The 21,094-nt window shown below is 41.7% G+C and overlaps 1 protein-coding gene across 2 annotated transcripts in view; it reads left to right on the top strand.

Moving 5' to 3' along the window:
- LOC129862497 (N-terminal EF-hand calcium-binding protein 2-like) overlaps positions 1 to 21,094 on the top strand; it is a 169,651-nt gene that overhangs the window by 145,495 nt on the left and 3,062 nt on the right. The window contains exons 9-11 of one of the 2 annotated variants that reach the window (XM_055934230.1): positions 4,009 to 4,065; positions 17,186 to 17,298; positions 20,733 to 20,810. In XM_055934230.1, the coding sequence (XP_055790205.1) occupies positions 4,009 to 4,065; positions 17,186 to 17,298; positions 20,733 to 20,810 (248 nt within the window). The remainder of the gene's footprint in view (positions 1 to 4,008; positions 4,066 to 17,185; positions 17,299 to 20,732; positions 20,811 to 21,094) is intronic. The other variant, XM_055934231.1, reaches the window with a different exon arrangement.

Here is a 21,094-nt window from a genome sequence, read left to right on the forward strand (position 1 = left end):
CACGCTCGATGAAGCGCCCCTGAGAGAACAAGGAAGGCACTGTCAGACCCCAGTGAAGATTCCTAAAGGGAGGATTTTTAGGTCTTCCCAGGCAGACCTTCTGTGTCACAGGGCTAGGAACGAACCTGGAACAGTCAACTGTACCGCACGTCTGGCGGGATGGATTTGGTGGAATCAGACAAACGTTCCCTCACAGAAAATATGTATTCGCAGCGGGCTGCGCTGTTTGCCACAAGTGCTTATTATCCATGTTATGGGAGAGGGGCTGTACAAATTTATGGATGTGGGCAAAAAATTATCACAAAAGGGTTTCGAACAGTGAGAATCTTGTTTACTGGATGCCGTTATGACTAGCATGCATTGCACAAATTGAGTTGTCTTCTGCCTCACGAGATCAAAGTAGTAGTCCCCTCAGCTATGTCCATGCTATCTCCGTCTGTGATTCTAGTCCTGAATGTACTTTTCTGCATTTCTCCTTCAAACCAGGCATATGCTTTAAATTTGTTAGTCCCATACAATGTGACTTATTTGCACACACTGAATGCCCTTATTGCTATAGTTATGTCTGATCTAGTCATTGTATATTTTCAGCAGGATGATTTTAACCAGCGGTGACCTCAAGCCCATACCACATGTGTGAAGGATCCTTGTCATCAGAGCTCTTGTTGTCTGTAGAATGCTGTCGAATGCTGTAGAGTGCTCGCCTGCTGGTTCAGGAAGCATCATTTCCTTTCCCCGTTGTGTCATTATAAATGCCTCAATCACCTTGGCAACTGGAGCACCAGCATACTTTCTTTCTCCAGCAGCCCTCATATTGCTACAGATGAAGGATCTTAATTTGATCACTATTTTGTTGCTGAGAATTTAAAGCAGAATTTAAAGCAGTGATAGGAGAAAGAGGTCTGGATCAACTGAGTCAAGTTACAATGGCATTAGCAATGCAGGCATTCTGTGGCCTATTCATCTGAAGTCTAGTTTACAGGAGGCCACATAGGACAGAGCCAATACATTACATGAGACAAACTGTGATGAGTAAGTTATGGACTGCAACTATTGAAAACTCATTTCAAACTTGTAGTGTATTTTCAGTAACCAAAAATATTGTATTTTCACCTTTTTGAAGCTGTTGTATAAAACCGGAAGTAAAATATACAAAAAAGAAACTTAAAAACGAGACGCATAGAAATAGCGCACATAGAACAGATCTACCGCTTCTTAGACTTGCGTTCAACGAGAATGACAGGTCTATAACTCACATGACTCCTTGCTGTCCCCAGTCCGCCTGGCCTTGCTGCTATTCCAGTTTCAACTGTTCTGCCTGCGGTTACGGAACCCCTACCTGTCCCAGACCTGCTGTTTTCAACTCTTAATGATCGGCTATGAAAAGCCAACTGACAGTTATTCCTGATTATTATTTGACCATGCGTGTCATTTATGGACATTTTGAAAATCTTGGCTCTCTCTAATTCTCTCCTTCTCTTTCTCGGAGGACCTGAGCCCTAGAACCATACGTCAGGACTACCGGGCATGATGACTCCTTGCTGTCCCCATTCCACCTGGCCTTGCTGCTATTCCAGTTTCAACTGTTCTGCCTGCGGTTATGGAACCGCCACCTGTCCCAGACCTGCTGTTTTCAACTCTTAATGACCGACTATGAAAAGCCAAATGAAAATTATTCATGATTATTATTTGACCATGCTTGTCACTTATGAACATTTTGAACATCTTGGCATAGTTCTGTTATAATCTCCACCAGGCACAGCCAGAAGAGGACTGGACACCCCTCATAGCCTGGTTCCTCTCTAGGTTTCTTCCTAGGTTTTGGCCTTTCTAGGGAGTTTTTCCTAGCCACCGTGCTTCTACACCTGCATTGCTTGCTGTTTGGGGTTTTAGGCTGGGTTTCTGTACAGCACTTCGAGATATTAGCTGATGTACGAAGGGCTATTTAAAATAAACTTGATTGATTGATTGATGTCTATGTGAATTTGGTTGGGTCATTACATATTGCAGCCTTAATTATAATCCTCATCATAATTCACATTTGCTGTTGCTGCAGGATTATTTTTCTGATGTAATTTAGCAGACTGGCTCAAATTAAGATCCTACATCTGTACAGTATCTGGTGCTGTATGAAAGATAATCCAGGGTCTCAACCCACATTCAGACACATCTGCGTTGTCTGTTCATCATTATGCACCAATGTACACTCAGTAAGACATTTGTCGGAAGGAAACTGCTATACAATACAGTGTTTCACTCCACTCCCATCGAATAGATGAGAGTAACTTCAGAAACACCACAGAATGTGAATTTTACATGAGTTTTCAATAGTTGCAGTCCATAATTTACTCATCACAGTTTGTCTCATGTAATGTATTGGCTCTGTCCTATGTGGCCTCCTGTAAACTAGACTTCAGATGAATAGGCCACAGAATGCCTGCATTGCTAATGCCATTGTAACTTGACTCAGTTGATCCAGACCACTTTCTCCTATCACTGCTTTAAATTCTGCTTTAAATTCTCAGCAACAAAATAGTGATCAAATTAGGATCCTTCATCTGTAGCAATTTGAGGGCTGCTGGAGAAAGAACGCATGCTGGTGCTCCAGTTGCCACGGTGATTGAGGCATTTATAATGACACAACGGGGAAAGGAAATGATGCTTCCTGAACCAGCAGGCGAGCAGGCATTCCACAGAATTCTACAGACAACAAGAGCTCTGATGACAAGGATCCTTCACACATCTGGGATGGGCTTGAGGTCACCTCTGGTTAAAATCATCCTGTAGATAATATACAATGACTAGATCAGACATAACTATAGAAATCAGGGCATTCAATGTGTGCAACTGAACCCAAAAACGATATTTTGGTTTTTGTTTCATTAGTCCGTTGTTGATGTAGTCCCAAAATGTTTTGTATGTCATCAATTTTTCAAGATATATAACTTTCTAAATACAGAAATACAGCCGGTAGGATGCTGTCTTTCCGTATTTTGAAAGTTATACATTTTGAAAACTTGATTGCTGACATTCAAAACATTTTGGTACTATGTTATCAATGGACTAATGAAACAAATACCAAAATATTGTTTTGGGGTGTTATTTCCCTTTATTATGTGATTGGAAATATAGCTCTGTAATACAGTGATGGGTTTTTCTGGGCTTGACATTTTCCTGCAGTCGGAGATGCTCATCTCTGATTAAGATCTCTGTGATTCTATATTAAATATATAGGGGGATAGTTTGACAGTTTGAAGGGATCTCCATTGTTAACTGTAATAAATGGGTAATAAAGCAGCAAGAAAAGTATAATTCATGACCACCTTAGTTACTACAGTTTTTATTAACTTCTCAACTAGTAGCTAACTACTAGAACTACACACTACTTTTTTTGAAATAATAAAATATAGATGAAGTAAGCCAGAATCTACTTTATTTTTCGGCATTAGACCCGCCTAATTCTCGCTTGAAACACTTTTTGTGTGCCTAATTCTAACTTTTTGTGTTTTATAGGCTAAATTACACATTCTGTTAACATCTGACTCCAGAGTAATTTGTTCTTGCAATTTGTAGTCTATGACATTTTAGATATAGATATGATAATTTTTCACTAAGTAGTTTGGATGTAGTTAACTACTTTTCAAAGTAAGCTTAGTTGAGTAAACTGTATTTTTATTAAGGGTAGCTGTAGTGTAGCTTAACTTATTTCAGTGTGAAGTAATTGGTACCTTGGTAAACTACATTTTCAGAGTAGCTTCCCCAACACTGATATTCATTCAGCTTAGTGATCAATTGTCATCAGAACAGTATCAAGGCAAGTCTTGAGTCGGATTAAAAGAAACATGCATTATTTCTGTACAGTTGCAAATAAGAAATGTGAGGTGGGAAAAAAACTGCCCACCTGGGTGTGTACAGTGCAGAGTAGGGTGCCTCTGTTCCACTGTTCCAGTGCAGCTTAGGCTTAACACTAATCCACTTGTGGTTCTTGTGTTTTGGTTCTTGTTGCAGACAGTTTGGTTTGACCTGCATCAGAGGCTAACAGACACTGATGGCACAGCCAGCGCAGTAAGTAGCATATTTATGCCTGAGAGCCTGGTAGTGGGGCACGGTTTGGCTGTGGCACTGTGAGGGATTTGCTGCTCCACCCCTAGCTACCTCTTACTACCCCTCACGACCCCCAAGCTGGGAACTCCATTCTGAAGCTCCCAGCTTGCACAGAGAATCATTGGCATCTCATATCCACCTCCTATCAAGCAGAAAGCAGACACGTAGATTACTTATCTCCCTGCATGAAAAGCATGAGTGCATGTTATCTATCTTTTCTTATCAAAGTGGTCAGACCCAGTGCTTGAGTTCAAATGATGTATTTTAAGTGCCTCCCATGGGTGGTTATTTGACCCTGAAACCTCAGGGCAAGCATACATTCTGTTCATATTGTTGTTATGGCCTCATGCTTCCATATTAACAATTGTTAAACAGTTTGAACAGTTTTCTACAGTATAGCTAAGTTATTTATCTTTCAATCCGAAACATGCTTAACCAAAAAACAAAATACTCATATGTCGCTATAGAGTTTGTGTAGTCTGCAACAAGCATACTCTCCAAATGCCAAAATGTTATTATGCTCTTTTGACCCTTTCATTATTATTTTTGACTGATTAGACAAAAGTTTCTCCATCTGGTTCTTGAAACATATATCCCTCCGTCAGCATGCCTGTATGAGATGTGGATGTAGTGGCCTGTAGAACTGTCAGTATGAGTAAGATGGAGAGATGGCAGTTCACACAGGGACAATCAGAGGTCTGATGGATCTGAGAAATAATACAGGGATCGGTGTCTTTATCTGAGCATCAGTGCAGTTCCCCTGCTCACTCCTAGGGTCCTACTGCAGCAGTCCACTGGCAGCACCTGCTCTGAATCTGAAACAAGCCGCCCGGATCCTGCCTCTGATTGACTTCTGCCTTATTGATGCTTGAGGGATCCAAGCAAATTGAATCATTCCTTTTCTCCCATTAATCATTGTCAGCGTCTAGAGCTATCATTTGCTCTCACAAATAGGATTAGAGCAGGCTTCACCTGTCAGCTGGGCCAGTCTGATTGGTATGGAGCTGCATGTGCGCTTGTGTGCCCAAAGCTCAATAGGGGCACATTAGTAGGCCCGGCGGGTATTCTTAAAGTGGGAGAGAAGATTGAACCTTTTGACCCACCATACTCTCAGCAGGGTTTTCTTAGTGCTGTGAGCCCTACTGCAAGTGATTCACTCAGCATACAATCAAGAATAGAAAGATTGAATCTAAAGTCATGTTTTCTACAACAGCATGCACAGTAGAGGTGCCAGAGTTCACCACCCACATTTGAAATGCCTTGAAATAGCTTACTGAGTATCCTTGCTTGCAATTGCTCTTATAAAGCATGTTGTATGGCATTTTGATATTAATGCGGTACCATTGCTGTATGTGTATTATGCAGTGTTCCTAAATGCAAATGCCTGAATCGTTCCAGTAATTTCCCCCTCCTCTCCAGCACCCAGGTCACACATATACTACCATTGAAAAGTTTGGGGTCACTTAGATATTTCCTTGTTTTTGAAAGAAAAGCACATTTTTGGTCCATTAAAATAACATACAATTGATCCGAAATACAGTGTAGACATTGTTAATGTTGTAAATGACTATTGTAGCTGGAAACGGCTGACTTTTAATGGAATATCTACATAGGCGTACAGAGGCCCATTATCATCAGCCATCACTCCTATGTTCAAATGGCACGTTGTGTTAGCTAATCCAAGTTTAGCGTTTTAAAAGGCTAATTGATCCTTAGAAAACCCTTTTGCAATTATGTTAGCACAGCTGAAAACTGTTGTTCTGATTAAAGAAGCAATTAAACTGGCCTTCTTTAGACTAGTTGAGTATCTGGAGCATCAGAATGTGTGGGTTCGATTACAGGCTCAAAATTACCAGAAACAAAGAACTTTCTTCTGAAACTCGTCAGTCTATTCTTGTTCTGAGAAATGAAGGCTATTCCATGTGAGAAATTGCCAATAAACTGAAGATCTGGTACAACGCTGTGTACTACTCCCTTCATAGAACAGAGCAAACTGGCTCAAACCAGAATAGAAAGAGTAGTCGGAGGCCCCGGTGCACAACTGAACAAGAGGACAAGTACATTAGAGGGTCTAGTGGCAGCTGGCAGCTTCATTAAATAGTACCCGCAAAACACCAGTCTCAACATCAACAGTGAAGAGGCGACTCCGGCATGCTGGCCTTCTGATCAATTTGATGTTATTTTAATGGCCAAAAAATATGCTTTTCTCTAAAGAACAAGGACATTTATAAGTGACCCCAAACTTTTGAACGGTAGTGTAGACATGAGACTAGGGTCTGATTATTAGCTCTTTGGTATCCCTTAGTCTCTATTTAATTACATGCTTCCAATGTATTGTGCCACAGCTAATGATGCTCAGGCTTCTGTTTTCTTGCTGTATTGTGATTTTCAATAGTCAAGCAGTTCCATTTTACATATTGATTGCCTGCTTAGAAATTGCAACGTTTTGTACATGTTTGCCTGGATGGGGTGGCAATGTTGGAACATTTTGTTATTTACTTTTATTTACATAAAATGGGGGTGTGGTGCATGCCCTCAAGAAGCACTCGGTATGCAGCAACCCCATTTTTGACACTGATTTATCTGGATTGACTGTGAGGAAAACAAAAGGCCAGTCTGCCTTACCTGAAAGACCACACTGTATTTCTCCTTCCATTATCCAGTTCAGAGTGATATACTGTACCTGGGACAGAGCAGTGCTGCAGACCTGAGTTATCTGACCTAACTTCAGCCAGTACAGTGGATACTGGGTATAGCACTGACCACAGTGATACTTCTGACTGACCTTTTTCACCCTGGGTGCAGCCTGGCTAGTACATATTTTCATCCACTCTCCAATTGTTTGTTCCATAATGTGAAACTCAACAGCTATGCGGTGAGGAATCGGAGCGTTAGAGGGACTGAGCAGTAGTTATTGCTCACTGTAGCCTTGTGGGAGTGACCAGTGCTCAAACATGCACTGTCTCCATCGGGAGAGAGTCAAAGTGTGAACGCATCATTGCTCTTGTACATCACACCACAGTGTATCTATTGTGTCAGCAGTTTCTTTAAGGGTTTAGAATGCATTTCACAGTTGTTAATAGTCTCCTAGACCACACACAGCTTTATTTTATATTGGCAGACCTGAAATCACTGGCCCTTGTCGATACAACCACTGTGCCATGGGGGATGGGGAGAAATGCACAAGGAAAGAGAATCATTGGAGAAAGATATGCAGCATTGCTCATTTGGAGGGTGTTATGGTGCGAAGGGATGCACCACTGCAGAAAGAGAATTGTCTCTCTAGGACAGGGATCCTCAACTGGCAGCTTATGGGCCGAATTTGGCCCCCGGATGGTTTTATTTGGCCCTCCAAGATGTTTTTCTTTTTATATTTATTTTAATTAATGAACATAATAGACTGTAAAAACACCAGGAAATCAGCTCCAAGTGATTTTAATTTTGGAAATCTGTTCCCATTTATTCCCATGCATAATATAGAGACATACAGTGCATTCAGAAAGTATTCACACCCCTTGACTTTTTCCGCATTTTGTTGAGTTACAGCCTGAATTTAAAATGGATTACATTTTGTTTTGTTTTTTGTCACTGGCCTACACACAGTGTTTTACATGATTTTTGAATGACTGCCTCATCTCTGTACTCCTCAGTCGAGCAGTGAATTTCAAACACAGATTCAACCACAAAGACCAGGGAGGTTTTCCAACGCCTCGCAAAGAAGGGCAGCTATTGGTAGATGGGTAAAAAAAAGTTAAGTTATTGATTATACTTTGGATGGTTTATCAATTCACCCCAATACAAAGATACAGGCGTCCTTCCTAACTCAGTTGCCGGAGAGGAAGGAAACCGCTCTCGGATTTTACCATGAGGCCAATGGTGACTTTAGAAAAAACTGTTACAGAGTATAATAGCTGTGATAGGAGAAAACTGAGGATGGATTAATAACATTTTAGTTACTCCACAATACTACCCTAATTGACAGAGTGAAAAGAAGGAAAATCAGCCAACGGCTGAATCCCGAGTGGCACAGCGGTCTAAGGCACAGCATCTTAGTGCAAGAGCTGTCACTACAGTCCCTGATTTGCACAATTGGCCCAGCGTCGTCCGGGTTTGGCCGGGTTTGGCTGTCATTGTAAATAAAAATTTGATCTTAACTGACTTGCCTAGTTAAATTAAGGGGGGGGGGGGGGGGGGGGGTATTCTCCAGTTTCCATGTTAACGGTGCAATTCCGTGATTTGCCTCTGAGTTCTCCCCCAACTTCTTCCATACCATATGGGGGACACATTCCCGTACATACACAGCCATGCACTATTATCTCATGATATATTCAATGGATTCCTTACTGCCTTCATTATTCCATGTATGCCTGCATGTGTTTGTGTGCACACATATGCCTACATATAGATTTTGCCCTGAGCCATACACACACACAAACCCGTGTACAATCACACACAAACCCACAGACAGACAGACAGACAGACAGACAGACAGACAGACAGACAGACAGACAGACAGACAGACAGACAGACAGACAGACAGACAGACAGACAGACAGACAGACAGACAGACAGACAGACAGACAGACAGACAGACAGACAGACAGACAGACAGACAGAGAGAGACACAATAAATAATGTAGGTAATAAAGAGAGAGAAGGGGGATGAATGGATGGATTTTAGTACTGCCATTGATAAGGCCTCTTGTATCTTTATTGCAGTGGTGGTCAAAATAGTTCCTATCAAACTAGCTTATAGAGTCAATAACCATTTGTGAAATGTCCCCATTTTCACATCCAGTAATGATGACACTTTATAGATCTCCCCACAGACAATTACTATTTTATGGAAACTCATGCTGAGATACACAGTTTCAAGGATTTCTAGTTTTGTTTGACTTTTTGTCTGTGCCACACGCTGTCTTGTTAAAACCAGCCTAGATGACAAATGAAAGGCACACAATTGAATCAACTTTAATTTAGCATGATGGGCCTAGCCCTTATTTTAGGCAGCCTGGTAAATGCTGCATGTGTCTTGGTAATAGTTGATTTATTCTCCATCTGGAATGGAAGAGGAAATGTAATAATATTGCTCTGGTTTGAGGTAAGATGGGTAATTTACTGTTTCTGATTGAGTTTTGAGTTTATTATCAGTTTTTTGCCCATTTATTGCCCTGGCCCAGAGGGGATGATAACTGTAGTTTGGAATGGTCCTGTCAGACAGGAGTTTCTAATGGCTTCAATTAGTTTTTATCTTTCCCACCCGCTGAAGCATCACATGTTGGACTCAGCTGCTCGCTAAATAATGAAGAAAAACAACCAACTGTAGATTTAAGCAGTTTGATTGCGTTGTCACAGTCCCTATGTCACATATCAGAATAATGTTAGGCATAATTTAAATTAATGTATTGTATAGCAATCACCGAATCAGTGACATAAATACATACAGTATATTATATAAATTATACTTTTTTAAACAGAAAGAACATGATTTAATGACAGGAGTTGGCACAAGAGTTAGTTATAATAGTTAGTTATTTTGCAAAGATCACAACCAAATGTTATCTTAGCGACTGTTCAAGCAAGAATCAAAACATAATTTTATGCATATGAAAACCCCAAAAAGTGGTTTCCACAGATGGCGATGGCTTTCTTACTGCCGCCAAGAGTCACACGCATCCGTGCGTGACATCAGTGTCGTGTACTGAAAAAGGGTCTATACCATGGCTATACAGAACACTGCAAGCACTCCATAGAGCAGGGTTCCCTAACTGGTGGCTCGTGGAATGAATTTGGGCCACTGGGGGGTTTTATTTGGCCCCCAAGTTTTCTGAGCGAAAAAATAATAATAATAATATATTGTTTTTAGAATTTATTTTCATTGTTAGATGGGAAATACTGTAAAAACACCAGAAAATCAGCTTCAAATGATTTACATTTTGGAAATCTGTTCCCAAGTATTTCCACACTTAATAGAGAGATGTGATTGTATATAAATGTAAGCAAGGTTTGATATTACTATGTTTTAGTCAAATATTATATGTTTGGGCTTCTTGCTGTCAAATTGCAGTCTACAAATTATTAGTAATTATGTTTCGGCCCCCCAACCATCCGCTGAAGAAAAAATCGTCCCCACGGCTGAATCTAGTTGATGATCCCTGCCATAGAGCATTCCCATCACATTGTATTTTTATATACACTGCTCAAAAAAATAAAGGGAACACTTAAACAACCAAATGTAACTCTAAGTCAATCACACTCTGTGAAATCAAAACTGTCCACTTAGGAAGCAAAACTGATTGACAATAAATTTCACATGCTGTTGTGCAAATGGAATAGACAACAGGTGGAAATGATAGGCAATTAGCAAGACACCCCCAATAAAGGAGTGGTTCTGCAGGTGGTGACCACAGACCACTTCTCAGTTCCTATGCTTCCTGGCTGATGTTTTGGTCACTTTTGAATGCTGGCGGTGCTTTCACTCTAGTGGTAGCATGAGACGGAGTCTACAACCCACACAAGTGGCTCAGGTAGTGCAGCTCATCCAGGATGGCACATCAATGCGAGCTGTGGCAAGAAGGTTTGCTGTGTCTGTCAGCGTAGTGTCCAGAGCATGGAGGCGCTACCAGGAGACAGGCCAGTACATCAGGAGACGTGGAGGAGGCCGTAGGAGGGCAACAACCCACCAGCAGGACCGCTACCTCCGCCTTTGTGCAAGGAGGAGCAGGAGGAGCACTGCCAGAGCCCTGCAAAATGACCTCCAGCAGGCCACAAATGTGCATGTGTCTGCTCAAACGGTCAGAAACAGACTCCACGAGGGTGGTATGAGGGCCCGACGTCCACAGGTGGGGGTTGTGCTTACAGCCCAACACCGTGCAGGACGTTTGGCATTTGCCAGAGAACACCAAGATTGGCAAATTCGCCACTGGCGCCCTGTGCTCTTCACAGATGAAAGCAGGTTCACACTGAGCACATGTGACAGACGTGACAGAGTCTGGAGACGCCGTGGAGAACGTTCTGCTGCCTGCAACATCCTCCAGCATGACCGGTTTGGCGGTGGGTCAGTCATGGTGTGGGGTGGCATTTCTTTGGGGGGCCGCACAGCCCTCCATGTGCTCGCCAGAGGTAGCCTGACTGCCATTAGGTACCGAGATGAGATCCTCAGACCCCTTGTGAGACCATATGCTGGTGCGGTTGGCCCTGGGTTCCTCCTAATGCAAGACAATGCTAGACCTCATGTGGCTGGAGTGTGTCAGCAGTTCCTGCAAGAGGAAGGCATTGATGCTATGGACTGGCCCGCCTGTTCTCCAGACCTGAATCCAATTGAGCACATCTGGGACATCATGTCTCGCTCCATCCACCAACGCCACGTTGCACCACAGACTGTCCAGGAGTTGGCGGATGCTTTAGTCCAGGTCTGGGAGGAGATCCCTCAGGAGACCATCCGCCACCTCATCAGGAGCATGCCCAGGCGTTGTAGGGAGGTCATACATGCACGTGGAGGCCACACAAACTACTGAGCCTCATTTTGACTTGTTTTAAGGACATTACATCAAAGTTGGATCAGCCTGTAGTGTGGTTTTCCACTTTAATTTTGAGTGTGACTCCAAATCCAGACCTCCATGGGTTGATAAATTTGATTTCCATTGATCATTTTTGTGTGATTTTGTTGTCAGCACATTCAACTATGTAAAGAAAAAAGTATTTAATAAGAATATTTCATTCATTCAGATCTAGGATGTGTTATTTTAGTGTTCCCTTTATTTTTTTGAGCAGTGTATATATATTTTTTTTATTCAAGTTTTACAAAATCTCTTCCTCCCTCCACACAACACATCCACCCCCAACCACCCAAGTCCCTTCCCTACCTCTCCTCCCTACCTCAGTCCACCCACCTCGATTCCCTGTGATAGATGTCATGGTGAGACATGACATCTATCACACTCATTATTTATATTTGGATATATTTCAGACAATTTGGATTTGGAAAAATACACTTTATGTAAAACCTTAAATTGTTTGAGACCAAGACGAGCACAAGATGTAGTGGAGCGTACTCTATCAATTGTCTCATCCCACCACTCCTGTGTAAATTCAACACCCATTTCCCATTCCCAAGCAGATTTAGTTTTGTTGGTGGAGTGTTTGTCCAATGACATAATACACAGATAGGTCTGAGAAATTACTGCTTTCTGTTGTGGTAATAGAGTCAATATGCCATCCCAGGGTTGGCAAGGGGGTGGAGCAGGGATGCCAGAAAATTGGGAGGAGACACAATGCCTAATTTGAAGGTAACAGAAAAAGTGAGATGGAGGCAAAGAGTATTTGGAGACCAGGTTGGGATAACTAGAAACATCTATTTACGATAAGTCTTGTAAGGACTTAATGCTTTCTCTCACTGGACAAGGAAAGGTTTTATCTATTAGGGAAGCGGGGAATAAGTGATTCTTATCAATAGGATCCATAGTAGACGCAGAGGAGAATTTAAAATGCCGTCGAAACTGGTACCAAGTCTTAAGTGTGGAAAGTACTGCAGGATTGCCAGTATAGCAAGAGGGGGATGCTGGGAGAGAAGAGCAGAGTAAAGCATGAAGAGAAGCAGAAATACAAGAATGTGCCTCTAGGTGGCAGCATGGGGTATCTGGAGCATGTAACCAGAATAGCAATTTCTGAAAGTTGGCTGCCCAGTAATAGTATAAAAAGTTGGGTAGTGCAAGCCCTCCTCTACACTTGCATCTCTGAAATAAAGATCTCCTGACTCTGGGTACCTTTCCTCCCCAGATAAATGTGGTAACTAAATGTGGTAAACTTTTTTTTAAACTTTGATTAAAAACAATGGAATCGATTGAATTAGATAAAGGAATTTGGGTAAATGGTTCCCTTTTATAGCATTAATCCTTCCTATAAGTGATAGTGGTAAGCTACCCCATCTCTGAAAATAAGATTTCTTTTGCGTAAGGAAGGGAGCAAAGTTTGCAGAAAAAAGAGCATGTAATGAACGAGTTACGTTCACTCCAAGGTATTTGAAACCAGAGCGGCTAAGCTGAAAAAGCAAGTCTGTCTGCTGGAGCTGTAGCACTGCTGGATTGATTTGAAAGCACTACATTTTCTGGAGATTCAGCTTGTAACCGGAGAAAGAGCCAAAGTTCTCCAGAATAGAAAGGATAGAAGGTAAACAGGTTACAGGGTTATTTACAAATAGAAACAAATAATCTTAATGTAATGATAACCTATGTTCAACTGCTTCCTGTGTTACATATTGGAAAGAGGAGGATGCCCGTGAAGCTACTGAAAGGGGCTAAATGGCAACAGCAAATAACTAAGAGGAAGATGGGCAGCCTTGGCGTGTCCCACGTTCCAGGGCAAAATAATCCGAACGGGTGTCATTGGTACAGACAAGAGATGGATCCATGAGCTAAATTTGTCCCCAAATCCAATTTTTTAAAGAAAGCAAATAGGTACTATCATTCAATTCTGTCGAATGCCTTCTCTGCGTCTAGGGAGATTGCCACCTCAGGGGAGTTAAAAACTTGTTTCGAATAAATTATATTAAACAGTGTCCGAATATTTAAAAAAATGAATATCTGTCCTTTATAAAAACCGGTTTGTTCCTGTGATATGAGTCCTGGTAAGACTACTTCTAGATGCCTCGCTTTCACCTTCTCAAGCACCATAACATACACATTAAGGAGGCTTAGGAGCCTAAATGAAGAACAGGAATTCGGGTCTTTCCCCTACTTAAGGAGAAGCGCTATTGACGCCTGTGTTAGGGTAGGTGGCAGTGAGCCACTTTCAAGTGACTCGTTATACATAGATAAGAGTAAAGGGGCTAACTTGGTATGGAATTTCTTAAAGAACTCAGTTGGAAACCCATCAGGCCCCGGAGCCTTGCTGCTCTGCATTGACTTGATAGACTGAATAACTTCTTCAAAGCTGAGAGGAGAATCAAGGTCATCAGTTTCAGCCTCAACTGTGGGAGTCTCCAGTTCACCCAAAAATGTAGTCATATTGGCAGTATCTGATGGAAATTCAGACGTATACAGGGAGATGTAGAAAGATTTGAATGTGTCATTTATCCCCGTAAGGCCAGAAATCAAGTTATGAGAGGAATCTTTAATTTGGTGAATCAGACGGGTAGTAGCGCTACTTTTTAATTGGTGTGCAAGCAGACGACTTGCCCTGTCGCCATGTTCATAGTAGATACCACGTGAATGCAATAGTAACCGTTCTGCATCTGTAGTGGACAAGAGATTGAATTCAGATTGTAAATTCAAGCGTTGCTTATATAGCTCTGGGGATGGCGTCAGGGCATATTGATGGTCTAAGTCAAGGATGACTTTAATGAGTTGTTCTAGTTTAACTTTCCGACTTTTGTTTAAATGAGAAGAATAAGAAATGTTTTCTCCTCTAAGATAGGCCTTAAGGGATTCCCATAAGAGAGAATGAGAGGTTGAGCTTGTCTGATTGGAAAAGAGAAAATGATCAATAGAAGTGGAGATAACGTTACAGAAGTCTGCATCAGACAGGAGAAGAGAATCGAAGTTTGTCCTGAGAGGACTATGTCGAGGGCTAAAGGTCTATGGTCAGAAATTACAATGGATAAATATTCAGAAGAGGTGACATTTGGAAGTAACTTAGGATCAATAAAGAAATAGTCAATATGAGAAAAAGAATGGTGTACATGTGAAAAGAAAGAATAATCTTTTGCCTGGGGATTCTGAAACCTCCAGGGATCTGTACACCCATTCTGAACCATAAAATCTGAGGAGGACTTTGACATAGCAGAAGGAGACATAGTTCTGGGGTTGGAGCGGTCTAAAACTGGGCTAATAACACAATTCAGATCCCCGCCAAATATCAAAAGATGGGTGGTCAGAGAAGAGATTTTCCCCAGCAACCCATTGGCAAATTCAACATCATCAAAATCGGGAGCATATACATTGACCAATACTACAGGTGTTTGCCAAATGGTGCCAGTTATGATTAAATATCTCCCATTACTGTCTGAAATAACATTAGTAGTAGAGAAATGTGTTATTTTACTAACCAAAATTGCAACACCTCTTTCTTTGGAGTTAAAGTCTGAGTGGAAAACCTGACTGAGCCTGGAGTTTTGTAGCCTTAAATGATCTTTAATGCATAAATGGGTCACTTGTAAAAAAAAATACCTTTTAGCTTTTTCAAATGGGAAAAGACTCTTGACAGGATTATTCATTGTCTTAGTATTCAAGGATAAAAACGTTCTTGGATTAGGCCTACCTATTCCAATATTACTATTATTAGCGTTGTTAGCCATCTAAAATATCGAAAGGAAAAAGGTGTGAAAACAAACCAAGTGTTTGCAAAAATAACAGAGAAAACTGATGAAAAAAGCAAAAAAATATATATATATATTTAAAAGGACCAAAAAAGGTCACTCCCCCTCCCACCCAAATCCGAAGTCTCCTTCCCCAGCGAATGGAGACAGCAGATTGACGTTTGCGCAGCTTCGGTACATATAAACAGAAACCCTTCCTTTCCTAACGTGGAGAGGCTCCATAGCACGAGTAGTGAAATACATTTGAAAAGGAATTCACAAAATGGTAAAGTAGGTCAACAGATAACCAAAACAAAGTCAGAAAACCCCATAACAGTAAAACAAAACTGTCCTGACTCAGGGAGTCTTCAATCAGTGCAACATGTGCAATGTCTCTTAAGGATGGCCAAATAAGTGTCCCGCAGTATGTTACCCTGTTACAAAAATGAAAAGGGGCAGAGTGTATGTACATGTACAAATGATCAATGGGGTGTAATAAAGTGGTGAAAAGTCCTTCAGTAAGTATCTAGATAAAAAATCTAGGAAAGCTCTGCAAAAGCCTGGAATTGTAGCCATGCATTGCTATGCTAGCCACCTAGACAAATAAAAAGGACCTCCCAAACGTGTAGCTTAAATAACAACCACACAAGACAGTATTATTCATTTTTATCAGAGTTCAATAGTGTTTCTGCAGAGTAGAAAAGGAATGGCAACAGGGGGAAAAAGTCCCTGCCTTGAAAATCAAAACATACCTTTGACTTGGAGGGTAGGCTAGGTTATGCATGCTAACTGGCAAAAGAGTAGGTCATAGATCCCAAAAAACAGCTCAGAAGTGACTGTCGAACCGATGCTGGGCATCCTCGTGGGAGTCGAACTGTAGCTTGTCGTCTCCGCCTGCTGGGGAGGGGCCAAATGGGCTTTGTCCAGCTTTGGGGGTGATGGAACTATGGCAGGACCCAGCACCTCCACGCAGAAGTCTGACATGAACTTAACTGAGTCCCCTCCTTCAAGTTTCTCTGGTATACCAACAACCCAAAGATTGCAATGGCGAGAAAGGGATTCCATGTCATTGATCTTATCAATCAGCTTTTGGTTTTCGGAGCTCAGACGGGTGACCGTTTTCTCAAGGGCTACTATGCGGTCACTGTAGTCACACAGGTCATGTTCAAAGCCGCCAAGTCGTTCATCTTCAGTGGCTCATCTGCAGTGGCTCATCTGCAGTGGCTCATCTGCAGTGGCTCATCTGCAGTGGCTCATCTGCAGTGGCTCATCTGCAGTGGCTCATCTGCAGTGGCTCGGACACCATCCAGGACGGTGGAGAAGAGGGGCCAGAGCAGCATCAATGGCACTTTTGAGCTGGGTGGCAATGGTAGCTGTAATTTCCGAGACCAGAACCGTACGGAGGTTCTGACGATCTGTGTGGAGTGTGACCACATGAGAATCCGTAACGGTTGGACTGTCGGCGCCATTACCATTCACGTTTGCCATCACGGTTGAAACGTTAGTTACAGGTCTTCTGCTCCTCAGATCGTGTGACATTTGAATCAAAAAGATAACTTACGAACTCATCAATCAAATCTGATATGTAAGAAAGTGGAATGCAAAGTAAAAATGTGGCAAATTTAACTCATGCGTACAAGCCTCGTCCACATGCTTCTTCTCCACTCACATGCTAAACCAGGAGCCCCCATCACATGATCAAATGGATTTCCTTACCTGTTTTTCTGCTTTTATCTCCCTCTTTTTCTCAACCCCTCACTTTTTACTTCTGTCTTTCTTTCTGTCCAGTCCCTGTACCTGATTCGTCAGGAGATGACGGTATCCCAGAAGCAGCTGGGAGAATTCTGTGAGGCCCTGAAGCAGTACCTGAAGAATGTCTCTGCTGAAAGAGACTGCTTCCAGTGAGTCCACCTATTTAACTTTATCTGTGTATCTTTCATTGTCCATCTCACACAATACCTTTTGTGACCATTTGTCCACTGTGTGTGTTTTTATACCTGGCTGATGTATTCACAACCTAACTGATTATCTACCAGTGGAGGCTCTTCAGAGGAGGAAGGGGAGGACCAACCTCCTCAGTGAATTTCATTTTTTTTTTAGAGTAAAACATTGAAAAAGTTATCCTTTTTAGATTAAACTATACTAAATATATTCACATCACCAAATAATTGACTAAAACACAATGTTTTGCAATAAAGGCCTTCAGTAGCCTCAACAGCACTCTGTCGGGTAGCACCATGGTGTAGCCGGAGGACAGCAAGCTTCCTTCCTCCTCTTGGTACATTGACTTCAATACAAAACCTAGAAGGCTCTTAGTTCTCACCCCCTTCTATAGACTTACACAGTAATTATGGCAACTTCCGGAGGATGTCCTCCAACCTTTCAGAGCTCTTGCAGCATGAACTGACATATTGTCCACCAAATCAAAGGATCAGAGAATGAATCTAGTACTGAAAGCATAAGCACAGCTAGCTAGCACTGCAGTGCATACAATGTGGTGAGTAGTTGACTCAAAGACAATAGTTGAATAAATGAGTTTATGGCTAGTTTAGTTACTCAAACACCCAACTTAAACAGAGGGGTGCTATGTTAGCTAGACGGCTGTGACTATCCAACACAACACTGGAACTCTTCCAAGTCAAGGTAAGCTTTTGGATTTATTAATTTATTGCTGGTGTAACTGCTTACTGACTATACACTGTAACGTTACTGCATGATTGTAGCTGGTTTACTAACACATTAGTTATATTGGCTATGTTGACTAGGACGTTACTTTAGATAATATGTAGGCTGTGTGTAGCGGTTATGACATGGTTTGGCTAGAAACATTTTTTTCGCCTGGTCACAAACAGACGATGTGTTGTTCATTGAAGTCCACAAACGAAGGGAAAAGGTGAATTTGTCCAATAAAAACTCTTGTTTGCAACTGACGAATGATTACACCCTAGATAAGCTAGATGCAGGCAAGAGTGTGCAAGGCAATATTTAATGTGTCACTGTCTGTCCATGTGTCACTGTCTGTCATCAAATTTTTCTCTCGACCTGTGTGCACTTACGTTGTAAACTTCATTCATAGGCTAGGTTGTACCAACCTCGTGATGGGTATAGGGAAAATTGTAGTATCATGACGTAGCCTAAACTTATCGATGTTACATTGAACTGGGTGAATGGAATATGCATAACAGTCATCCAACATGCTGTAATAGAAATAAGGTCATGCTGATGAAAAACAAATGGTCCTCCCTCATCATAAACAGCACTGATTGCCACTGTTATCTACTGACCATGCTCAAGTACTTTACCAATCTTCAATATACAACTTAATATTGTGAGACAGATGCCCTGACACATTTCTTTGTTAACCCTGTTGTGATTGTGTCATGCCTTTGCAAATCCTCACATTTGTCTCTGGCATGATGGGCCATGCCTTCATACAGATGGAGGATCTTAATTTGAGCCAGTTTGTTACAGCAGGAAAATAATCCTGAAGCAACAAGAAATGTGAATTATTATGTGGATTATAATACATTTTTGTGAGGGTTGATTCATTTTTCGTAAGGGAAAATAAAGTCTGTAATTTCAAAGTGGAAATTACAAACTTCAGAAGCCTTTTTAAAACTCAAATACACCACAAGTTTTCAAAGTAAAGTACTCCTGCAACAGGGTGATCAAATTAAGAACCTACATCTGTAATGCTTATTTTGTCACAATGCTCCGCAAGGTACTAATCTCATCTCAAATTATAATGGCAGGAACGCTCGGGGAGGAAACTCAGAGAGAGCATGAATAGATATTAGAAAATAATGGACAAATAAGTCAACATTACAGATAGGGAGAGACAGAGCGCCTCTGAGTGCTGGTGTGTACAGGTTATGGATGGTTGAGGGAGCATCTGGCAGAGAAAGGATGTGCTGGGGACTGAAGAGGCAATCAGACTCGATAAACCTGTTTAACACGCTGTTGTCCTCTGCCTCTCCACAACCATCATCAACCAGGAGGAATCTCCATGTGACAAGGGATGATGAAATGGAAAATAGGGCTGAGCAGATTAGAGAAACCTGGATTTAGGTGGACAGAGCCTCTCAGATCGTCTTGCTCTGAGCTGAGGTAATGTACGGCAGCCTACTGCACAACCTCCAAATATGCTTTAGAGCACTGCTGTCATAGCAAGGAAAGAGCTGATTTGTAGAGAATATGACATGTATATCCACTATTACTGCTGCTGCCTGTAGCACAAATGTATCTTCTTTCCTATCAATGTAGCAGCAGATTCTCATGCCCAGGGTGTGTAAGACTCAGTTCAAAATCACAAGTTCCTCTACAGTCATTTCAGAGCGACTCCCTGAAGCCAAGTCCAGAAAATAGGCATTTCAGCATTTTGTAGTCTCATCATAATACACGTAGGGATGGTGAATAATTGATTACTGAGGAATTGGGCTCTGACTCTGGACTGTGAATAGGCTGTTTTCTTTCTCTCTCTCTTTCTCACATCACCACTATTTAAGTCTGAAACTTTATTTTCCTCCTTCATGTCTCTACTGTAGGTTGTTATAAGTGCTTCTACATGGTACTAATACATCCTGCAAATTATGCCATAAGAATACGTCCTCCTTTTTAAGTCCTTGAATTTACACATACACACAAACAACCCACAGACAAACATTGACAAAGTTATGGGAAGGAAGCACACGTGTGGATGCACAGACACACACTCAGACACCCTCCCCTTCCTTGTGCACATCTTTCTTTTAGATGAACACACATTGACTTGGACATGTTTTTTTCCGGTTTGAAGAGTGTGATTGTGGAGCCTCGCACAGCAGCGGCCCGTCAAATGAAACAACGCAGTGGTCTGATCTAGTTGTAACCTCAGACAGACAGCTGTCAGCTGTAATGAAAGCATTCAGCAGGTCAATAAGATGTGTCAGGAGTCTCTCCAGTTGCGAGCCCCACTATGATGGAAGGACACATAAAACCCAGCTCATACAGTAGAACTCTTCTACTGCACTAAACCCCTGAGACACAGGTCAGCCGTCTGAATCACTACTGCCCTCCAGTGGAGGATTACGCGTGGGAGTGAGTGGAGCTGAAGTCAAGTGACAATGGGCATCTACTATAATGGTTGACTATGGGTGTCTATTATTATGGTTTATGTGGTGTGAAAGTGTTTCTGTGCTCAACTACCACACACCACTCTCTGACATCTGTCTGCGTAAAGCTTATTGGTAATTCACTGTTTTATTCAAATATTTTATAGTTCTCCAATGTCCTCTGCCCATTATTGACTTGCCAGTGTCTTACTCTATCTCTCTTTTTGTATTCCTTTCTTCATCAGTGTGACTGCAGTGCGGCTGCCAGATGGGCTCTCCTTCGTGGTGTATGAGTTCTGGGATGGAGAGGAGGAGTGGAAAAAGTAAGTTCTAGAATTGTGTCTCATTTGACATCTCACCCATGGAGTCATCCCTCCCTCCCCCACATTTCCTGACCCTTCACCCCTTGGTCTTCTTATAATCCCCATAGGTACAATTTCCAGAAAATATGGAATCAATAATGCACAATAATTTGATATGTTGGTGTCTACTATTTTGTAAGCACTGTTCTTATATGAGATGTGTATTTTTTACACAATTGGGTAGATGATTACAGAAGAGCCGTCATTGCTTAGTGTTTTTGTTTAAATGTTCATACAAAGCTAAC

Source organism: Salvelinus fontinalis, chromosome 9 (genome assembly GCF_029448725.1).
Source record: "Salvelinus fontinalis isolate EN_2023a chromosome 9, ASM2944872v1, whole genome shotgun sequence".
In the NCBI taxonomy this organism is placed as follows: domain Eukaryota; kingdom Metazoa; phylum Chordata; class Actinopteri; order Salmoniformes; family Salmonidae; genus Salvelinus; species Salvelinus fontinalis.